This window comes from Schistocerca piceifrons, chromosome 1 (genome assembly GCF_021461385.2).
Source record: "Schistocerca piceifrons isolate TAMUIC-IGC-003096 chromosome 1, iqSchPice1.1, whole genome shotgun sequence".
NCBI classification, from domain to species: domain Eukaryota; kingdom Metazoa; phylum Arthropoda; class Insecta; order Orthoptera; family Acrididae; genus Schistocerca; species Schistocerca piceifrons.
In genome coordinates, this window is record NC_060138.1 from 637,791,607 (window position 1) to 637,812,520 (window position 20,914).

General features: G+C 39.5%; 1 protein-coding gene across 2 annotated transcripts in view; it reads right to left on the reverse strand.

The window, feature by feature from the left end:
• Positions 1-20,914, reverse strand: part of LOC124805065 (TBC1 domain family member 9) — a 170,275-nt gene that overhangs the window by 39,562 nt on the left and 109,799 nt on the right. For both annotated transcript variants that reach the window (XM_047265501.1, XM_047265493.1), the window contains exons 17-18: positions 12,206-12,388; positions 2,291-2,453 (exon numbers count right to left, since the gene is read on the reverse strand). In XM_047265501.1, the coding sequence (XP_047121457.1) occupies positions 2,291-2,453; positions 12,206-12,388 (346 nt within the window). The remainder of the gene's footprint in view (positions 1-2,290; positions 2,454-12,205; positions 12,389-20,914) is intronic.

A 20,914-nucleotide genomic window follows, 5' to 3' on the forward strand; every position in this document is an offset into this window, starting at 1 on the left:
ACAATAATCTTCTTGACTACTACAGGAATCATACAGCTGAATGGAAGGCAGGTAACAATGAGGTAGCTAAGGCGATTACCAAACACTGTCCTCAAGAATCAACTTACAGTCCAGTTTTCTGGAACTTGCCACTAGAACCTCTCACTTGCAACCAGATGGAGAAATGAAGTAGGAAAGCTGGTTCCATATGTCGATGACATACTGGTGGTAGTATCTGAAGATTCCTGGGCTTGGCCAGATAATGTGTGTACAATAGGTTTGCACAGGCAGCAGTGACATATGCATATTAAATTGATAACTGATACTCATAAAATTCTGTTACAGATGACATAGTCACATAACAGAAATCCAACTATCTATCTATATTCTGATTAAAGTTAGTTGACAGATAATGTCCGTCACTTGCTGCTGCAGTGTTGCCACATCAGCTGCCAACTAGGGCTTGGTTATGGGGGACATAGAAACACTGCGGGATCACTTCACAAATACTGTTGCTGTGTAACGTGGAGCAATGTTGGAAATGGCCACTATGAGGTACGCCAGAAATGCGTTATGCTCTGTCAACAGCTGGTTTTAAGTGACCGAACTGTGGCAGTCAATGTGTCTTGTAGCCCTAAATTCAAACTTATGTTCTACGCTAACCACAACCTCATGATGATTGCTGTATCCAAGAAAACGGCAGTCAACTATCTCAGCAGAACTAAAAGCACAATCGCTCTGTTCATGGTAATTACATCTAACATCTATGAGCAAACCTACGACAAACCATAATTTCTCACCATCACTGATTACCTGAAACTATCCTCACATGGGCTACACGAGCTGCTGCATCAACAACCGATGAGCAGTCGTCATTGGCACTTGGGTGCTGATTATAGATGACATAGGCAGATTCCAAAGAAAAACAGAATGATAGGAAGAAAAAAAAAAGAGCAAATAACGAAGTCAATATGATGAAAAAGTGTGATGCAGCAAAGTATTATGAATAAAAAACTCATTTAAACCAATGAACTGAATGAAAATAATAAACAAAGTCTTTTGATCAGATTTAGAAATTTAAAAAAATCTGATCCATCATTTGAAGAGATTCAAACTTATGACCTTCTACACATCGGGTTATTGTGCTAACCACACCACTATGTGACTATATTGAGTTAGGTTGTTGTATTTACGATTCCGGTGACCCAGGTGCTGCTATGAATTGCAGCCTTTTAAAATTTGGCATCACATAAAGCTTTCTAATGTAAGCCAATCTTTGTGATTATAGTAACTCTATATGTGACACTGGACCATACCTTGCTGTGTATGAAACATATGTGTCTTGTTAGCCTCATTTTTGTATATGTGTGTGTGTGTGTGTGTGAGAGAGAGAGAGAGAGAGAGAGAGAGAGAGAGAGAGAGAGAGAGAGAGGGAGAATAGTGAGGGGTGGGGAGAGAAGGGTGTGATGAAATATGAAAGAAGTCAATCAGACCCAGAATTTAGAATACATCGAAAAAGAAAGGTGGACATGGAGCTGGAAGTGAACTGACTAACTGTTGTGGCAGTTTCACAACTGCGAATAGTTTGGGGCACGGCGCTGAGTGCTCTGGTTGGGGGAAACCAGCTCCAATATGTGTGGTGTGAACTAATGAGTAATTTTAATCAGATTATTGCAGATTCCATCCTAAATGTAATCATCATCTGCAGTTGTTAAGAGTATCTGTAGATGAAAACTTAATTTTTCATTAGCCTTGGAGTACACAAAGCTAGTAACATCACACACAGCATAGATTTGCAATGACTATTTGTCATGGACTGCCATGCAATTAAAATTTATCACAACACAATCTTTATTTCAATGTTCAGTTCCAGAATATGATAGGTATATGAGTAAATTGTCATAATTACAAATTTTTACCTTATAAAGAGTATAAGAAAAGACATCCTTCCAGTAGAAGTGATATACCATACAAGACTGTACTGGCTCTAGGTGAGCAATTTCAACTGAGTTGAAGGCATAACAGGAAACTCTATCATGAATTAAAAATGACTGAATGAATAAGAACTGCATACTCTAAATAACTAAGTAGGTCGTTCAGAAATATTGCGAAACTGTGTTACAAATACAGGTACAATTCACGTAAATGAAAAAGTAAATACCTCAAATTGAATGTAAGAAAAGCTTATTTCATAAGCAATACGTTGGGGAAACCATATTTTTTTTTCCATTTTAAATGTTTCAGTTATGGATTTGTAGATTAAACTTTGTTCATGAGACAGGTATGAGCTGTTCATTAATCCAAAACTTACCAGAGTTTGTGGGACTCTCAATGTCCTCTATATTGAGGACTGGGGGTAAGTGGACCATATAGAGTAGCTTTAGGCGCTGGGTGAGGTCAGCAGTGCAAGTGAGGCCCAATGCAACCACCAGTTCACGAAAGTTCAACAGTCCATCATTATTGTGGTCCAGCAGCTGCAAAATAAAATCAAGTAACAAATGAAATAACAAATATCTACTAAAAACAGAGAAATTTGTTTTAATTTATGGATGAGAAACTTAGCATAAACAATAAACAAACCACATACTACAAATACCATTAAACCATGATAAAGTCACTATAATCTAGAGATTACTGTAAATATATGCATAAAAATGTTTAAACTAGGAGAGAATAAAAGTAATTCAAAAGAGAGATAAAACTAGGCATCTTGCAGGTCATATCTCAAGTCATACCTAGTCTCTTATATTCAAACTGATCTGTTTTCCCAAAACAGAAGGAAGATAAAGCATACAGTGTTTTTCAATCAGTGTGCACTTCACTTTTTCTACATAGTCTTTAGCTTCTTGATATTGTTGTTCTTGATACTGTACCTGTTTATCAGATGAGTGCTGGACTATGAAACATAACATCTCTGTCTCCTCATAAGCTCCCATATACCTCCCACCCACTCTGCCACTCCCCAAATACCCTTGTGTACAAATACCTGAGCATAGTAATATCTGGTGAACAATTTTTGGGAAAAAACTTTTTTTTATTTTTTATTTTTTTTTACAAACAATGTTACAACAGGAATACTTTTCTTCCTTGCTAGAGAGAATAACTGTTAACCCCCCCCCCTCCCTAGAGCTGACACACTGCAAGTATTTTAAAATTATGTTGAAAACGACCAAATCCATAGCTCACCAGACAGCTGTACACCCCTACTGTAGCTGTAGCAGACAGTGCGCGTCCCACACAGCTGGCAACTGACTTTGGTTGTCAGTGCATAAATAAACAGATGACATGGCACAATGCAACTGTAATTTGTAATGTGAATTTCAGTTTCTATTGATAGTTTCTCTGACAATTGTTTACAGTTGCTACTCACTTCAATTTGCAACTCATTTAATATCCATAATAATATGCAGTTGCCTTAGCAAAATCACTAAGTGTTAACAGTGGTGATAAAAGTCAATTTTCTGTTTCTTTTGTATATTTTTGTTAGTACCATCTGTTTTTGTGCAGATTCCCGAGTTTCACAGTAAAGAGTACGCCAGTTAATGTTTTCAACCTCACAAAAATGAAATATGATGAATGTATGCAATCAAACTCACTCACTTCTCTTCAAGAATTACACATGTATTATTTGTTAGTTAATTACTTTGACACTCATATGAATGATATGAAGATATCATTAGAAATTGTAGAAGACGAATTAGAAGAAACAGGAAATTATTCTGACAATTCTGCCAATTAGGAACAACATTACAACATTTCTCATCACTTTGTACACTCAAAATATGAAAAATCAGGGGCATACATATAATTTTCTAGTTGTTACTGTACTTAAATTTACATATACATGACTTTTCTGCAATTCCCACTTAACTGTTTGGCAGGGGCCTCATAGAAACACTTTAAGACTTTTTCTCAACATCTACAATCTTGAATAGCATATGGGAAAAATTAAGACCTAAATCTTTCCATGTGAGCTCTCCTTATGTATGTGGGAGTCAACAAAATCTTTCTGAATTTGGATGAAAATGTTTGTGATTGAAATTTCCTGAAAAAATCACAAAGCAAGGAAGTAATCCTTTGTTTTAATGATTGCAACCCTCACTCTAGTATCATATCCACTGCCAAGCCTATCTGGGAATGATCCAGTACCGCACAGCAATACTTGAGAAGAGGAAGGACAAGAAAGTAATTTAAGTTGGTGGTTCGAATGATGACTATTGTACTAATTAAAGCTGAGAACAAAAATACAGTACCTTTACAGTCCAAAAAAAAAAAAAAAAATGTACAGTATTATCTTTAAGCGACAAAGAAAAGGCTGTGGATTTTTTTATTTAGCGATGGAGGGAGAAAATGCTTAAGATTAAGAGGCATGCAAACCCAGTTCCGTTTTGTAAAATCTGATTGTGAATTGTATAAATGGAAGAAAGATGTACACAATTCTTGTTCTGCACTAAAATGTTATGTATAAACCTAGTCAGGTTTTGTGCAAGGAGTGCAAACTGCACTTAATCATTCTGAGTGAAGTTTGTAGCACAAGATTGAAGCACAAGCAAACTTTATATCTCTATTTAAACAATGGAATATCCAGGATGGCATGTAACAATATTGTGAAAAGTAAAATTCCTATTCACCATATAGCGCAGAGACTGAGTTGCAGGGAGGCACAACAAAAACACTGTCACAAATATAGCTTTCGGCCAGTAAGCGTGCATGCACGCACGCACGCACGCACGCGCACACACACACACACACACACACACACACACACACACACACACACACACACAAAACTGCAGTCTTGGGCAACTGAGGCTCTCAGCATCTCTGCTATATGATAGGTAGCAACTTTCCTTGTCACAATATTTTTATATCTATATTTGATTCTTCAAAGCAAATTAGGATAAAAAATTTAAAAAAGCGCTGTTTAGTTGCAAATATCTTTTTATCGATGCAACAAAAGCTGAAAAAAAGGGAAAGAATAATTTCCAGCATTGCATCCTAAATGTTTTCTTCCCAGTTGCAAAAAATAATTCATTGCTTTTGTTGGACTCTTGGTCTGGACATAATGATACCTCTGTCTTTAAGAGAACAATAAAAGCACTAACTTTCACTTCATCCTTTCTTACTATGAGGAACAACAGGGCAACAGCCAATATGGATACACCCAGTAGTAAATAAACAAACAGCTATATTTGCATCTCTGCTGTACTCCAGAGGCATGTCCAAAAGAAAAGATACTATCTTCATATAGATAAGGCTTACCAGCCAATGATCTTCAGAGAGGAAGTACTCACATTGCCCAAACTCCTACAGAAATCAGTAGACTGACTGCCACGAGCAGTGAGTATGGTGAACAGGAGCACTACAAATGTAGTGTGTGGAAAGTAAGTTGGGAATGTGTGTCTCACTGGGAGCTTGCAAGAGACAAGTCCCTGCAGTCGCACTATCATCTATGTCCTCGATGGCTCAGACAGACAGAGCATCTGCCATGTAAGCAAGAGATCCCGGGATCAAGTCACGGTCGAGGCACACATTTTCAACTGTCCCCGTTGATATTTTTCAACACCTGTAAGCAGCTAAAGGTCTGGATTTCATTGTAATTTCATTCTTCGAGAGCCACAAGATCACCAATGGTATATGTTCTTACAGACAAATCTGAAAGAACAAATACCATCTTCATATATAACATTATTATTATAAGCAATTACATTTAGGAGCCTATGACTAAGTGTAGCAAAATGGCGTAGTAAAATTGAAAATTAGTACCACATCACCCCACAGCATTATGCGCATGTTCCACATATATTAAAATGGACTATTGATCTTATTTACATTCATTTTTATGCAGTGATGTAAACTGGCGTTTACATTTTCATGTTACTTGTAGTATGTGTATTGGTTACAGCCTGATGCCATAGTGTCAGATGTGTTTTACCATTCAGTAATCTCAACCATATGTTGATATACCATGATGCATTTGTTATATATGTTTTTAATGTCTATGCATTCACAGCAATGTAGCCACGATTGTGCGGCAATAGGATATGTGGTTTCGCTTTTCTTACTGTGGAAAGTAGACTGGCTATATGTGTGTGTGTGTGTGTGTGTGTGTGTGTGTGTGTGTGTGTGTGTGTGTGTGTGTTCCTTTTTATTTATGTATGATGCCATTCCATAACAGGGCACTTGCATCTTCTCATATACAATGGGTGTACTTTACACACATTATTATTGTTACATGTTTATCGTCATCTGCAGCTACATAAAAGAGTTATCGAGATTAATCCTCAGTCCCTTTACTTCACAAGATATTTCTGGTGTTTTGTTTGTTACTTTGCGTTGTTGGGCAGTGCTGTTGATTGATTTCAATGTTTCATTGTATGCACAAGCAAATTTTGATGGAACTGAGAAGCCACATTCTTTGTTTTTGTGTCTTTTCTTGACTGGGTGTTAAAACACTGGTATATTCTTGTGCTCATATAGAACGTGTATCACATCAGGATTATCTTCATTTTGACACAACATTTGACATAAAGCTTTGTCTGCTATATGCTGCATGTTCTATTTGCTCTTAGTGACAACTTTCATGGAATTACATAACTATGTCTCCTAATAGTTACTCACAGTTACTTTTTGTGAGTCACTGTTTTTATTGGTCCAGACTTTAGGACGATAGTTATTTTATTTCTTTTAGTAAGTTATGTATTTCGAACTTATGGATACTACTATGGTGATGTGGTACTACTACTGAATTTTACCATCCCCGGTTGTTCATTTAGCTATAGGCTCCTTAATGTAACTATGTATAATGATAACATATAATTCATATGGAATTTGTTACCATACTTTTATGCACCTGCAGGTGTTTCACTGCTGTTACTATGTTGTTCATATGGCCCGATGGTGGCATAACAGAATGCCGAAACTGATTGCTTCTGGGATTAATCAGAGGAGAAGATACAGTTGTTGGTTTATTCACTGTTGGTTATAAAATATTGTTAACAAAATCTGGATACCATCCTGAACTAATAGTGTGATTCAGCCTCTCTATAAAGAAATGTTTCAGCAGTGAGAAGCATTTTTCATAAAATTGTCAGACAATATAATTTCTGATTACTGCTTGTAATTTTAGGTTTATCAGTAGAATATTATTGTCAAACTTTAGTCATCCGTGCATTGCCAGTTTGTATCACTAGTTTTATGAATTTCATCATATATGCCTGGTACACAGTGCAATATGCAAAAGAACAGCCATAACCAAATCTTATCTTATCCCAATTCTGTCTAAATAATGCTAATAATTACTATGATGTGCATTAATTTTTCTTTTAACAGGTATGCCTAGTGTAAGGAAAATGTTGGATTTCATCTTTCAATATACACTTCATATTTTTGTGGTGGCTACAAAATAAAGAAGTTACTAAAACATACATTATTCAAAAATTATCTTAAGAACTATCTACAGAAGTTGCTATAAAGTACCGTATGTCAAAAAATTAAAGTCCCAATTAATGGAAGTCATCTGTAATATAACACAATGTACTGCCTTGATTTTTTCCCTCTGCTGGTCAGTTGTGTAGCAATGATATTGCAACAGTTTAGCTGTCAATAGGAAGGCATTTTTGGTATGCTTAAAATTTGCACGCGTGCACTTTGGACTTTGTGCTATTTGGCACTACATTATCGTCACAGTTGCGTCTGCTTATTCACCGATTCTGTACTAGGAGGGAAGGGTTGTGCAAACCGCTGTTATAAGCAGTTCTAAGTGCAACAAAAATGACTAACTTTAACATTTTTTTCAATACTCACACTGTGTCTTAGCAACTAAAATTACAACATTGCATTTATTTTAACGTATTCTTTCCATGTGAAAAATTTCAGCCTAAGTTTTGTCACGTCGGATTGGACCATTCCTTTTTGAGATAATAATGCATAGGCATTCTATTTTATCAGAAGTCACTTGTGAGGAAAGATGTCAAAAGCCTTCTGAAATGTATATTCAGTATCAATCCCTGTCAATAGTACTCATTATTCATATGAATAAAGAGTCAGTTGCATGCCACAAAAATGATATTTTCTGAATCTGTGTTGGCTATGTGTCAACAAATCATTTTCTTTGAGATAATTCATACTTTTGGAACACAGCATTACTGCAAAATGATGTCACTGATCTGTGTCTATAATTCAGCGAACTATTACTACTACTTCCTTTCTTGTGTACTGGTATGATCTGTGTAATTTCCAGTCTTTAAGTATGGATCTTTTGTCTTGCAAGTGGCTGGAAGTGACTGCTAAAAATGAAAAATAGAGCTGTTTGCTCAGCATACTCCAAAAGAAACCTTATAGGTATAGAGTCTGGATTGAACGACTGACCTTTACTTAGTGACGTACCTTGCTTCACTACATTTTGGATATCTATTTATAAATTATTCATGTCAGCAGCTGTTCTTGATTAGAATTCTAGGATATTTACTGCATTTTATTTTGTGAAGGAATTTTGAAAAACTATGATTAGCAACTCCACTTTACTGTCAGTGTCATTGGTAACATCTTCATTGCTATTGTGCAGTGATGATATCAATTGCGTCATGCTGCTGATATACTTTCCATATGACCAGTACACATCTATAGATTGTCTGCCAGATTTTGAGACTGTTTTATTGTTGAGAATATTAGAAGTATTTTCTTTAAAGTCCGCACAAAGTTTTGAGCTTCTGTAAACCTTGGAGATTTTGCATTACTTCAGAATGTCAAATTCCCCCCTCCTGTCTCCTGACCTGTTTAGTGTACCATGGAGAAGCACTGACTTCAAATTAATATCAGTGAATATTTAGGGGCAGGTAAGCTTCTATACCATAAAAGTAACTAATCTCACTGATTAATTCAGTTGGAAATGCTTGGGGGATGGAGGGACTAGTGGGCTTAAAAAGCTCACAAGAATATTTGTTCACTTGAATGCCATCAGTCCCTTCCTCACAAGATAATAAATAAGAAAGGATTTCTCAAGAAGAAAATTGAACAACTAATTCTTTCTGTAGTTGTCTCACCTGATTCATAAAATCCAAGTAAGAAGAAAAGCAAATGTAAAACATCTTTAAAATAACAGTACAATATTGTGAGTCAGGGGAGTCGCAACAATCACAACAGGAGACAAAGGGTAGACCCCTCCATTCACTGTAAGTGGTAGGCTGAATTTCCTAATCAAGATACGGAAGAATCAAATAATGGCAATTAAAATGAGAACAAATATAATGGTATAAAAATGTTTTCTTCACCATAATTTCCCACTGATGTTGGACAGTGCATCCTGGTTGAGAGTAGATGTAATCTGCAAAAAATATTCTACCCGTCTTCTGTGCTGTGATGTAAGGATAACTATATTTCACTGTATGGCTACTACGGCACTGGTTGCTTTAACCTTGCTCATCCTATTATACCTGCGTACACTTGTGGCCAAAGTATAATGAGTAATAGAATTTAGAATTACTGCCATGGCTCATTTTGACTCGGATACATAGCTAGGTTTGGATTTAACCCTTTGCAGAGCCTCTTAATTTATAACAGCAATCCAGGATGGATTGTCTCTTAAATTTTTCAATGGACTGTGAAATGGATACATTTGCAGTGTGGTGATTCATGGATGTGATGAGATCTGTCCATTCCTGAACACTCACTCACTCTTCAAAGTCAGGCAACTAGCTGTATGGCATCCAATTTTTTTTTGGTTCATTGGTTGATTTGGGGAGGGAACCAAACAGCGAGGTCATTGGTCCCATCAGATTAGGGAAGGAAGTCAGCCATGCCCTATCAAGGGAACCAACCCCAGCATTTGCCTCAAGCGATTTAGAGAAATCATGGAAAACCTAAATCACGATGGCCAGATGCTAGTTTGAATCGCCATCATCCTGAATGTGAGTCCAGTGTCCTAAACAGTGCACCACCTTCCTCAGTCAGGTTTTTTTCCACTGAGCACCCATTTTGGAGACTTCCTTTCAGTGACTGATCTTTTTGCAGGAGTAACTATATTGTGAAGAGATCACTCAGACTGAAATTGGCAAAACTTCCCATTCATCACTTTCTGTGAGAGGTGGAAGGAAGTAATATGATGGAAGGAAGGAGAAAAATCAGTTTGTAAGGAATGCTGAGAGGGGGTAAAAAACAGAGTGAGAAGAAGGGGTAAGTAACAAAGAAAGCAGTGAGAAGAGGGGGGAGGTAGCAAATGTGGGAGTGGAGAATAGAAGGGAGCAGAGATTAAGAGGGAAAGAAAAATAAAGGAGAAGGATTAATGTAGTAGAGAGGAAATGCGGTAAAAGGAGAGGAGAAGGAAGTGCAAAGTGAACCAAATGTCCAAGAAGGAAATTCGTATGTCTCCACAAATAAAACAGTAAGCAGCAGTTGTTTAGCTAATCAACCAACTTTTACTATTTCACAATAAAATGCAATTTCTGATGATGCAATTCACATTTTGCAATAAATGTGAATTCTGCCTCAAAATCTGAAAAGTTGGGATTACCTACCAGACACTACATAATACCAAATTTTATCCAGTAATACCAAATTTTATCCAGATGAGCTATTTTATTGCTGATATTTTGAAATAGCTTTACTTTATATATGTATAAATTTTTAAAATGAAACTAATTTTTGGTCACTGATATTGCACATCATCTGTTGAAACCCACTTTGAAAGATAAACATGTAAGAATGTGTTTGCAAAATTAGAAGTTTACAAATGCAACAGTATATCAGTTTAAGTTAAAAAGTTGCTATAGTGTGGAGGTTTTGAACAGTAGTTGCATTGAATACCATTAGAGACAGGGCCTGAACTATATTGTTTACTACACTGCTAACCACCTCAAACAATTGCACGAAACTTGTTCCCGAATGCTTTGTGTTGTACATTGCTCCTTTTTTTTCTTATTTTGACATGAGTGAAGAGACTAATACTGATCCATAACAGAGTTTCATTACAACCCTCACAATGCCAGAAGGGTTTGGCGATTCCGATGACCATGTCAGTTCTGCTTTTGCAGAAACCCAGAACATGGGTGTAGGTAGCCTGCTGCACTGTGAAAGGGAGGTGGGCCTCAATTCTCCACATGGCTCCTCTCTGCTCCAGCAGTCAGTCATAATTCTGGCTTGTTTGCACTTGCAGCTGACTGCCATTTTATAATGTTCACAAGCTGCACCACAGCTACTGGAAAACAAAACCTGTGAACATATTTCAGTTGCACTGAAACTCTTCCCCTGACTTGCGAATAGAAGTGTTTTTGGTTCTATTTCTTCACTAAGTGTCTTGTCGGTTCTATCTGTGGTGTTGTCAAGTATAGGTTGAAATTAATATTATGCAGATTTTGTAATTATCAAATTGGGTGATAAAAGAAAAATAATGTCATAAAACACCTTCACTCGGAGAAGCACTAAGCTTGCTAGTGGGAAAATGCTGCTGCTTCTCAATGGAAACAAGTGTTTGTTGAAGGCTTAAAAGAAAGTCAAAAGAAGAAAGACTGTTGAAGTTTTTGCAAAAGCAAATATTTCAATCAAAAAGTTTTGCAACACCACTTTTTTTAATTGTCAATTTCAAAGCCCTAAGGATTTGTCTTGGCACACACAGAATGACAACCTTTTAAATTTGTATGTCCAATCATTTACAAACAAAAAAAAATTACATGTGAATTTCATCAAAAATAGATGGGAACTTCACCAAAAGTAGATGCTACATTTTCAGGTCCATAATTATTAATAACAACTGAGAAACTGACAACAATCTTCCACAACCTCCCTTCTTTGCCTTAGGAGCATTATGCACAGTGAATGATGGAGACAACTTACTTATGTCCCTTCTGCTACTAATCTCCTGCCACCCTTTCCCACCACCACCACCACGGCAAAATGTAGTTTTCTTGACATTACAAAACTATCAGTTGTTCCAAAGGACTTGCAAAAACATCACTGCAGAAGGAGAACAGATCGAGGTAGGCTACACTCTGTATGCCAAAACAAGATCTCCAACATCTGGTAGTAATGTTGTGAGCTTTCAAGAATGAGGTGCAAAAGTCTGTGAGGTTTTCTTTCAAAGTGTAAACAAAAATCACGTCTTATAAGTGGTCACAATATGCACATTAGGCAGCTGGGCCAAGACCACTTTCACTGTAAGGGATCTTCTATACAGGCTCTAAATAAATTACCACTGTACACAAAAACACTTAAACATCATTAGAGTGCAAACCTTGAAAATCCTGCCCATGAGAGCTTCTGGTCCTTTGCCCCACGGTGAAAGGCCAACAAAAAGCAGGCGAAAGAGTTCCTGATCCACTCTATATGCCTCATATGGAGGCAGTGTTTGATCATACCGTTCATATGGCCCTCTCTGTTGAGACAACAGCTCTTCTCTTACAAGCATCAGCAAATCCTGGAAAGAGTCAATCAAAATATTTCATATTATATGAATGTACCATAGCACTGAAAATAGGAGAGACCTTGTTTTCTAAATGTTGCAAGCACAAATGAAGGGATCTGATGTGAAACTCTCACTCTGTGTTACAGCATGAGCAAGAAACTACAGCAAAAAAAATTCAAACTGTGTAGTTACCTGATTTTTTAAATTCTGATTAAGTGACTGTGGGATCCTTCCTATGGCAGGTTATCATATTATCATGTGTTTTAGAAGCTAAAAGGTTATTTTTCATTTGGAGGGAGTGACTTTTCATACAAACCATGTAGAATTTGACTGCTGCTATTCAGTTCCGATGGAAAGTGCGATTTCTACTAACTATATATATATAATAGAAAGAAACATTCCACGTAGGAAAAATATATCTAAAAACAAAGATGATGTGACTTACCAAATGAAAGTGCTGGTAGGTCGACAGACACACAAACAAACACAAACATACACACAAAATTCAAGCTTTCGCAACAAACTGTTGCCTCATCAGGAAAGAGGGAAGGAGAGGGAAAGACGAAAGGATGTGGGTTTTAAGGGAGAGGGTAAGGAGTCATTCCAATCCCGGGAGCGGAAAGACTTACCTTAGGGGGAAAAAGGGAAGGTATACACTCGCACACACACATATCCATCCACACATACACAGACACAAGCAGACATCTGTAATATAATGTTTTATTAGCAGATTATTGTGACATAAATGTAATAAACTTTTTAAGAACAACAGACTGAAAAAATATAACTAAATAAGTCAAATTAAGAAGAATGATGTGCAAGTATGCCTAAATCTCAACATCACTATGTGATTTTCATACACAATTAATCAAGAATTGCACAATTCATAAGCACCTGCTTCCACACCAGTTAATTTCTTTTTCAGTTTTCCCACATCTTTCATCATCCTTAAGTTTATCAAATGCAGAACCTTCAGCTCCAGGTACTTGAAAAGAAAAATTTTAAGTTGCTCATCTTTCCTCATTTCTTTTCATAGTTAAAAGCCAGCAGCCTTTCAATATCAACTGTTTAGTATCCAAATCATGTTACTCCTTGGTATTTCCAGAAGGGTAAAATATGATACCCTCTTGCCTTTTTTCATTATTTCCTATCTTTTCACTCTTTCCTCTGATCTAGTGAGATACAACCTTTCTCCTGAACATGGACTTTTCCTAAACTTTTCTTTATCCGTAATCTTCTCTATGATTTGATGCAAACATTTCATGAAACTAAGTGTCACATTAGGGTTCCCTGAAGCTCCTCCAGTCAAAGTTTGCCAAATATTTTCACTGCTGTGTGAAACTGAGTAGTTTCATTGAATAATGGAAAATCTCATATAAAGATGTGAAACAAATACTAACAAAGAATGGCTAAAGAGGAGAGGGGAAAAAGGAGAAGACTGAAGAGTAAATGGGAGTGAGGTTGGTTAACGTAGGTTCAGTCCAGGGGGATGGCGGGATGAAAGTGCAAGTTCCCATCTCCGCAGTTCCGAGGGACTGGTGTTGGGTGGGAGAAGCAAAATTGCACGTACATTGTAGCAGGTTCCTAGGTCCCTAGAATTATGCTGGACGGCATGCTCTGCTACTGGGTATTGAACATCTCCTAGACGGACAGTTCGTCTGTGTCCGTTCATGCACTCAGCCAGTTTAGTTGTCATCATACCGATGTAAAAGGCTGTGCAGTGCAGGCATGTCAGCTGATAAATGACATGTGTTGTTTCACATGTGGCCCTGCCTTGAATTGTGTATGTTTTACCAGTAGCAGGGCTGGAGTAGGTGGTTGTGGGGAGATGCATGGGGCAAGTTTTGCAGCGGGGTCGGTTACAGGGGTAGGAACTGCTGGGTAGAGAAGGTGGTCTGGGAATATTGTAGGATTTGACAAGGATGTTATGGAGGTTAGGGGGGCGACAAAAGGCAACTCTGTGTGGTGTGGGGAGAATATTGTCAAGGGATGATCTCATTTCAGGGCTTGACTTGAGAAAGTCATATCCTTGGCGGAGTAATTTGTTGATGTATTCGAGGCCAGGATAATACTGGGTGACAAGGGGGATGCTTCTATGTGGTCTGGGGGTAGAAACATTGTTGTTGGACAGGGAGGAATGTATTGCTCGGGAGATCTGTTTGTGGACAAGGCCTGCAGGATAGTTGCGGGAGAGGAAAGCACTGGTCAGGTTATTGGTGTAATTGAGGGATTCGTCACTGGAGCAGAAACGTTTGCCATGAATACCTACGCTGTAGGGAAGGGAGTGTTTGATGTGGAATGGATGGCAGCTATCAAAGTGAAGGTACTGTTGTTTGTTTGTGGGTTTGATGTGGACAGAGGTGTGGATGTGAGCTTCAACAGGATGGTAAACATCCAGGAAGGTGGCTTGGTTTTGGAGAAGGACCAGGTGAAATTCAGATTCGTAAAGGAGTTGAGGTTATGGAGGAAATTAAGGAGTGTGTCTTCACCATGAGTCCAGACCACAAAGATGTCATCTATAAACCTATACCAGGCCAGGGGAAGCAGCTGTTGGGTCTTCAAGAAAGCCTCCTCCATGCGGCCCATGAAGAGGTTGGCATAGGACGGAGCCGTCCTGGTTCCCATGGCTGTTCCCCTGATTTGTTTGTAGGTCTGACCTTCAAAAGTGAAGTAATTATGGGTGAGGATGAAGTTGGTAAGTGTGATAAGGAACGAGGTTTTTGGAAGATCTTCGGGTGGGCGTTGGGAGAGGTAGTGTTCAAGGGCAGAGAGACCATGGGTATGTGGGATGTTTGTGTAAAGGGATGTAGCATCTATGGTGACAAGAAACGTTTCAGGTGGGAGGGGAGTGGGAATGGATTTGAGGCATTCTAGGAAGTGCTTTGTGTCTTTGATGTAGGATGGGAGTTTGCAGGTGATAGGTTGGAGGTGTTGGTCTACCAGAGCTGAGATACGTTCTATTGGGGCTTTAAAGCCTGCTACAATTGGGCGGACAGGATGGTTCTCTTTGTGGATTTTGGGTAATAGGTAGAAGGTAGGGGTACGTCGCTCAGGTGGGGTGAGTAGGTCTACGGAAGCCGTTGTGAGGCCTTGTGAGGGACCTTGGATTTTTAGTATTTTCTGCAGCTCAGTCTGGATGGAGGGAATGGGATCCTGGGTAACAGCTTTGTAAGTTGAGGTGTCAGAGTTGATGCAGTCCTTCTGCCACATATTCCACATGGTCAAGTACCATAGTTGTGGAGCCTTTATCCGCCGAGAGGATGACAATAGAGCGGTCTGTTTTCAGCTTCTTGATGGCACGGGATTCAGCTGGGGTGATGTTGTGGGTTGTTGGGATGTTTTTCAAGAAGGACTGGGAGGCAACACTGGATGTGAGGAATTCCTGAAATGTCAAAGGGATGGTTTTGGGGGAGGGGAGGAGGATCCCTTTGGGAAGGTGGTTGGAACTATTCTAGACAGGGTTCAACACTGGGTTTAGTATTTGGGGGCTGTGTTTGGGTGGTGAAGAGATATTTCCAGTTGAGGTTCCGGGTGAATGAGAGGAGATCTTTAACCAGAGCAGTGTGGTTGAATTTAGGCGTGGGGCTAAAGGTTAAGCCTTTTGATAGAACAGATGTCTCTGGAGGAGAGAGGGATCTGGATGAGAGGTTTAGAACTGAATTCTGGCTGGTGATATGTGGCATTTGACTGTGGTTATAGTTGAGATTTGGTCTGTGTGGGGTATGTGCTGGGATTGGGAGATTGAGTAGGGTGGCTAGGCTAGGTTTGTTGGCTATGAGGGGGGTTTGATGAAGGTGCTGCTGTGGTTGGTGTTTGTGAGGGATAGGGAGAGGGACCCCTTCTTAGGTGTTGCACTAGCACTGTGGATAGTTTTTTCAGGTGGTGTGTGGCATGGAACTCAAGTTTACAGCTGGCTTCTAGGATGATGTTCCTGAGTGTGTTCTCCAAGCAGGGGTTTGAGAGGTGGAGGACTTTGAAGAGAGATAGGAGCTGTTGGGAGTGGTGGTTACATGAAGTAGTGTAGAGATTCAGGACAAGTTGGGTAGGGGCTAAGGACTGAAAGTTCTGGAAGTCCAGGAGAGACTGGTGGAAGGAGGGATTGCACCCAGAGATGGGAACTTTTAAGGTAAGTCCTTTAGGCATAATTCCAAAGGTTAAGCAGGACCAGAGGAAAAGTATGTGGGATTGCAGTTTAGCTAGATTGAATGCATGTTTCCGGAATGAATGTAAATAATGTGGTATAGGATTAGGGTGGCTACAACGTACGTGCCATTTGGCTTCTCCCACCCAACACCAGTCCCTCGGAACTGGGGAGATGGGAACTTGCACTCCAACACATCCTTTCATCCCGCCATCCCCCTGGACTGAACCTACGTTAACCAACCTCACTCCCATTTACTCTTCAGTCTTGTCCTTTTTCCCCTCTCCTCTTTAGCCATTCACGCATCTTTTCATCCTACATAGTTGTGTTTATCTTAATACTATATACCACTTTACTTCTGTATGCATCCTCTTTGGTTTGAAGCTGGCACAGTACTTAACAGTAGAATATCTTTGCCTTCCCTCTGACAACCATGCCTCCATCCTTGCTACCCTCCCTGTTTACCTTTCCCTGTTGCTTCATAACCTGGGTTGTAACTAAATCCACTTTCCCTTCTTCCCTTTTTTCTCATCTCTCCTCCCTGATGAAGGAACAAAGTTCCGAAAGCTAGGAATGTAAATTTTCTGTTCTGTTTTGTGTAACTATCGGCTGTACTGAGCTGAGGTAAGTACTGGCCAGCCCCTCTATCTCTTTGTTAGTATTTGTTTCACATCTGAATAGTTTCATTGTATTTTGCTGGATCAACAAGCACTTATAACACCTTTGTTTTTAATCTGCATGAAAACTCCATCAGGTGGCAGAAAGCTATGTCCTATTACGAGAAACATAATGTTAATTTCTTTAACATGAGGCGAAGGTTTATACAGCCAATAAGTGAACTTAGTAATTGGGTTCATTGACGATATCTTCTTGACCTGGACTCAGGGCCAAGACACCCTATCTCCATTCTTTCACACCCCAAACACGTTCTCTGCCATCTACTTCACGAAATCCTCCTCAACCCAGCATGTCACCTCAATATACACAACCTTCCTCATGCCCATGATCTTAACACTACTGAATTCTACATTTCCCAAAGTCCTTCAGACTACAAACCTACTACCTCATTCTTGTATACTTTACTAACTTTATTCTAATCCACAACTACTTCTCATTTGAAGGAAAGGCATAAACAAATCCATGGCACAGCCATGCGCACCCACATGGCACCCTCCTACGCTAACCTTTTTATGGGCCACCAAGATGGGACATCTTTTGCCCCCCAAAACACAAATTCCCTAGTCTGGCTCACATTCATTGAGGACATCTTCATGATCTGGACTCAGGGCCGAGACACCCTATCGTCATTCCTTCACAACATCAACACCTCTCTGGTGGTCCTCCTCAAACTAGTACCTGCATTTTGACAGCTGTCATCCCTTTCGCACCAAAAAATCCCTCCCATAAAGCCTGACCACCTGGTGACAGCATATCTGCAGTGACAAAAACTTCCTTGCTTAGTATGCTGAGGGTCTTTCCATTACGGCGTAAAGTCAAGTGCCAGCACGCCAGTCGGGGAATGATAAAGCAGAGGTGGCTGTGAGAAGACGTCAGCCAATCTCATGCTGACCAACCCCTCTCCACGACAATATGACAGCAGCGACCCCTATGAGAAGAGGACATAAGTGCCGTGACCGACTGGCGACGCCCAGCTGAGTAGTAGCTTCAGGACTAGCGATGTGGATAGAAGCATCAACACTCATTACTTCACTTGTACACACTATGTAGCTCAGACCTGGAATTGCTTATACTGAAGAAGATTGATTATTTCATATGTTGCCCTTTGCTTGCGACATCTCTGTAATTGCAAAGTTAAGTATTCCATCTTTTCATTTTGTAATAAAACTCATTGATAAGATTTGTTTGAGTGTTTGTCTAGCAAACCGAGCACGAAGGTTTTCTAGACACCACATTTTTGACAACAAGCACGGAGATGTAATATTTGGGACGAGAAGGTGAACCAACACCAACATGGCATGTTCACACTTTGCACCTAGGGCCTAGCTGTCACTGTTTTCTTTTGTCATGGGCTTCTGTATTTTGCTGGTACCTTAATTCTAAACTGTTCAAACTATTTAGACGAAATTGTCTTATCAGATCATACACCTGAAGAAGACACTACAGATTTGCATGCTTTGTTTCATATGTTATCTGATGCAGGACTAAAGTATAGACCGGACAAGTGGGATTTTTTTAAACCTGAGTTGCAGTATCTTGGTCACGTCAAACAGTCAAGGTGTACATCCTCTTCACACATTTTTTTAGCCACGTGAGACCTGCCAGTTCCTCACAGTGTCACAGAATTGCAGTCAGTCTTAAGGAAAATGAACTACTATATTCGGTTCATACTGAGTGCTGCACAAATTGCAGCTCCATTGCATCGCTTGCGTCACAAGAATGTGCCCTTTGTTTGACAGATGAGTGCCAAGACACTTTTCGAAAACTTAAAGATGCATTTCTCAGTGATCGATGCTCGGTTCACTTTGATCTTGACAAACCAGTTGTGTTGCAAGTCGACACTTCTTCATACAGAATCAGTGCAGTGCTTTCGCACAGATTTGGTGATAAAGACAGACCTATTGCTTTTGCATCAAAAGTGTTGTCCAAAGCTCAGTGTAACTGTTCACAAATAGAGGAAGAGGCATTGGCTATTGTGGATCGTGTCACCAAATTCCACCACTATTTGTATGGCAGAAAATTCTGCTTGGTAATGGATCACAAACCGATGCAGTCCTTGTTTCATTCGATGAAGCCAGTTCCTGTACGAACTGATCAAAAATTGCAAAGATGGGCTTTGTTGTTGTCTCAATACCAGCACGAGATTGTGTATTGTCCAACATCTCAACATAGTAATGCAGAAAAACTTTCAGATCTTCTTAGTGACGCTTTTGCTGCATCTCGTTGTCACTTTGAAGCTCAGGATTCTGAATTGCTTCAATCCTTTCCTCTCAACTATAGGAAAATAGCACAGTCCACAGAAGCTGATTCAAATTTGAACATTTTGCTCAAATACATTCCCACATCTTGGCCTTGCTCATTGCATAGCATAAAGAACTCTGTAGTGCGCAGATACTTTGCATGTTGGCATAGCCTCGCTATACAGCAAGGTGTGAGTCTTGTACAAAATAACAGTGGACAGTTCATCCCCAAAGCTTTGCAAAAAGAAGTGTTGCAGTTACTTCACCAAGGACACTGGGGGATTGTTCATATGAAACAGTTAGTGCATCAACACTATACTTGGCAGGGCATGGACACCCAAATAGAACAGGTGAAGTCACGGTGTCACGTATGTGCGGAAAATCAGTCCACTCCACCACACAAATTCTCTGCTTGGCGTACGTTGCAATCACCATGGCAACATGTGCACTTAGACTTTGCGGGACCTTTTTGGAACACTCGTTGGTTGATTGTGGTAGAACCTTAAACCAAATTTCCTTTTCCTGTGCCACTGAACTCGACAATGTCATGTAGCACAATTCAGGTGTTGTCCTCTATTTTTTGCCTCGAAGGTTTGCCTGAAGTCATATTGTCAGACAACTGCCCTCAATTCATGTCAAATGAATTTGAAACAGTCTGTGAATGCAATGGCATTCAGTATCTAACTAGTGAACCGTTCCACCCACAGTCAAACAGTGAAGCAGAATGTTTTGTCACAATTTTCAAGCATCAGATTGCCAAACTTCGCTCCGCACACACCAGGGATCAAGCACTGCAACTGTTTCTCGTCTCCTATCATTCTCATCCATAAGATGCACCATCGCTGGCGGAATTGCTTCACGGCCACTGTCATCGGACACTGTTCCATGCTCCTCAGCATCAGGCGCTGAAGGGAGGCCACAAGTAACATTCCGCTCTGCATGATATTGTGTTCTTCAGTGGCAGCAGACGGTGGGTCTTGTGTCTTAAGTGTGCCTGTCTGCAACTTGATGAATCTTCTTCATGGTTAATAGCCATCTTCCTTTTTCCTACATTGTTAATATTCCTACCTGGAGTTTCCATTGTTTAATAATTAATATAGTATTTCCATTGTGGCCCAAATAAACATCACTGATACACTGAAGAGTTTCAGTGCCAGTTAAACTGACCATCATCATCATCATCATCATCATCATCATCATCATCATCATCATTTAAGACTGATTATGCCTTTCAGCGTTCAGTCTGGAGCATAGTCCCCCTTATAAAATTCCTCCATGATCCTCTATTCAGTGCTAACATTGGTGCCTCTTCTTATGTTAAGCCTATTGCTTCAAAATCATTCTTAACCGAATCCAGGTACCTTCTCCTTGGTCTACCCCGACTCCTCCTACACTCTACTGCTGAACCCATGAGTCTCTTGGGTAACCTTGCTTCTCCCATGCATGTAACATGACACCACCATCTAAACCTGTTCACCC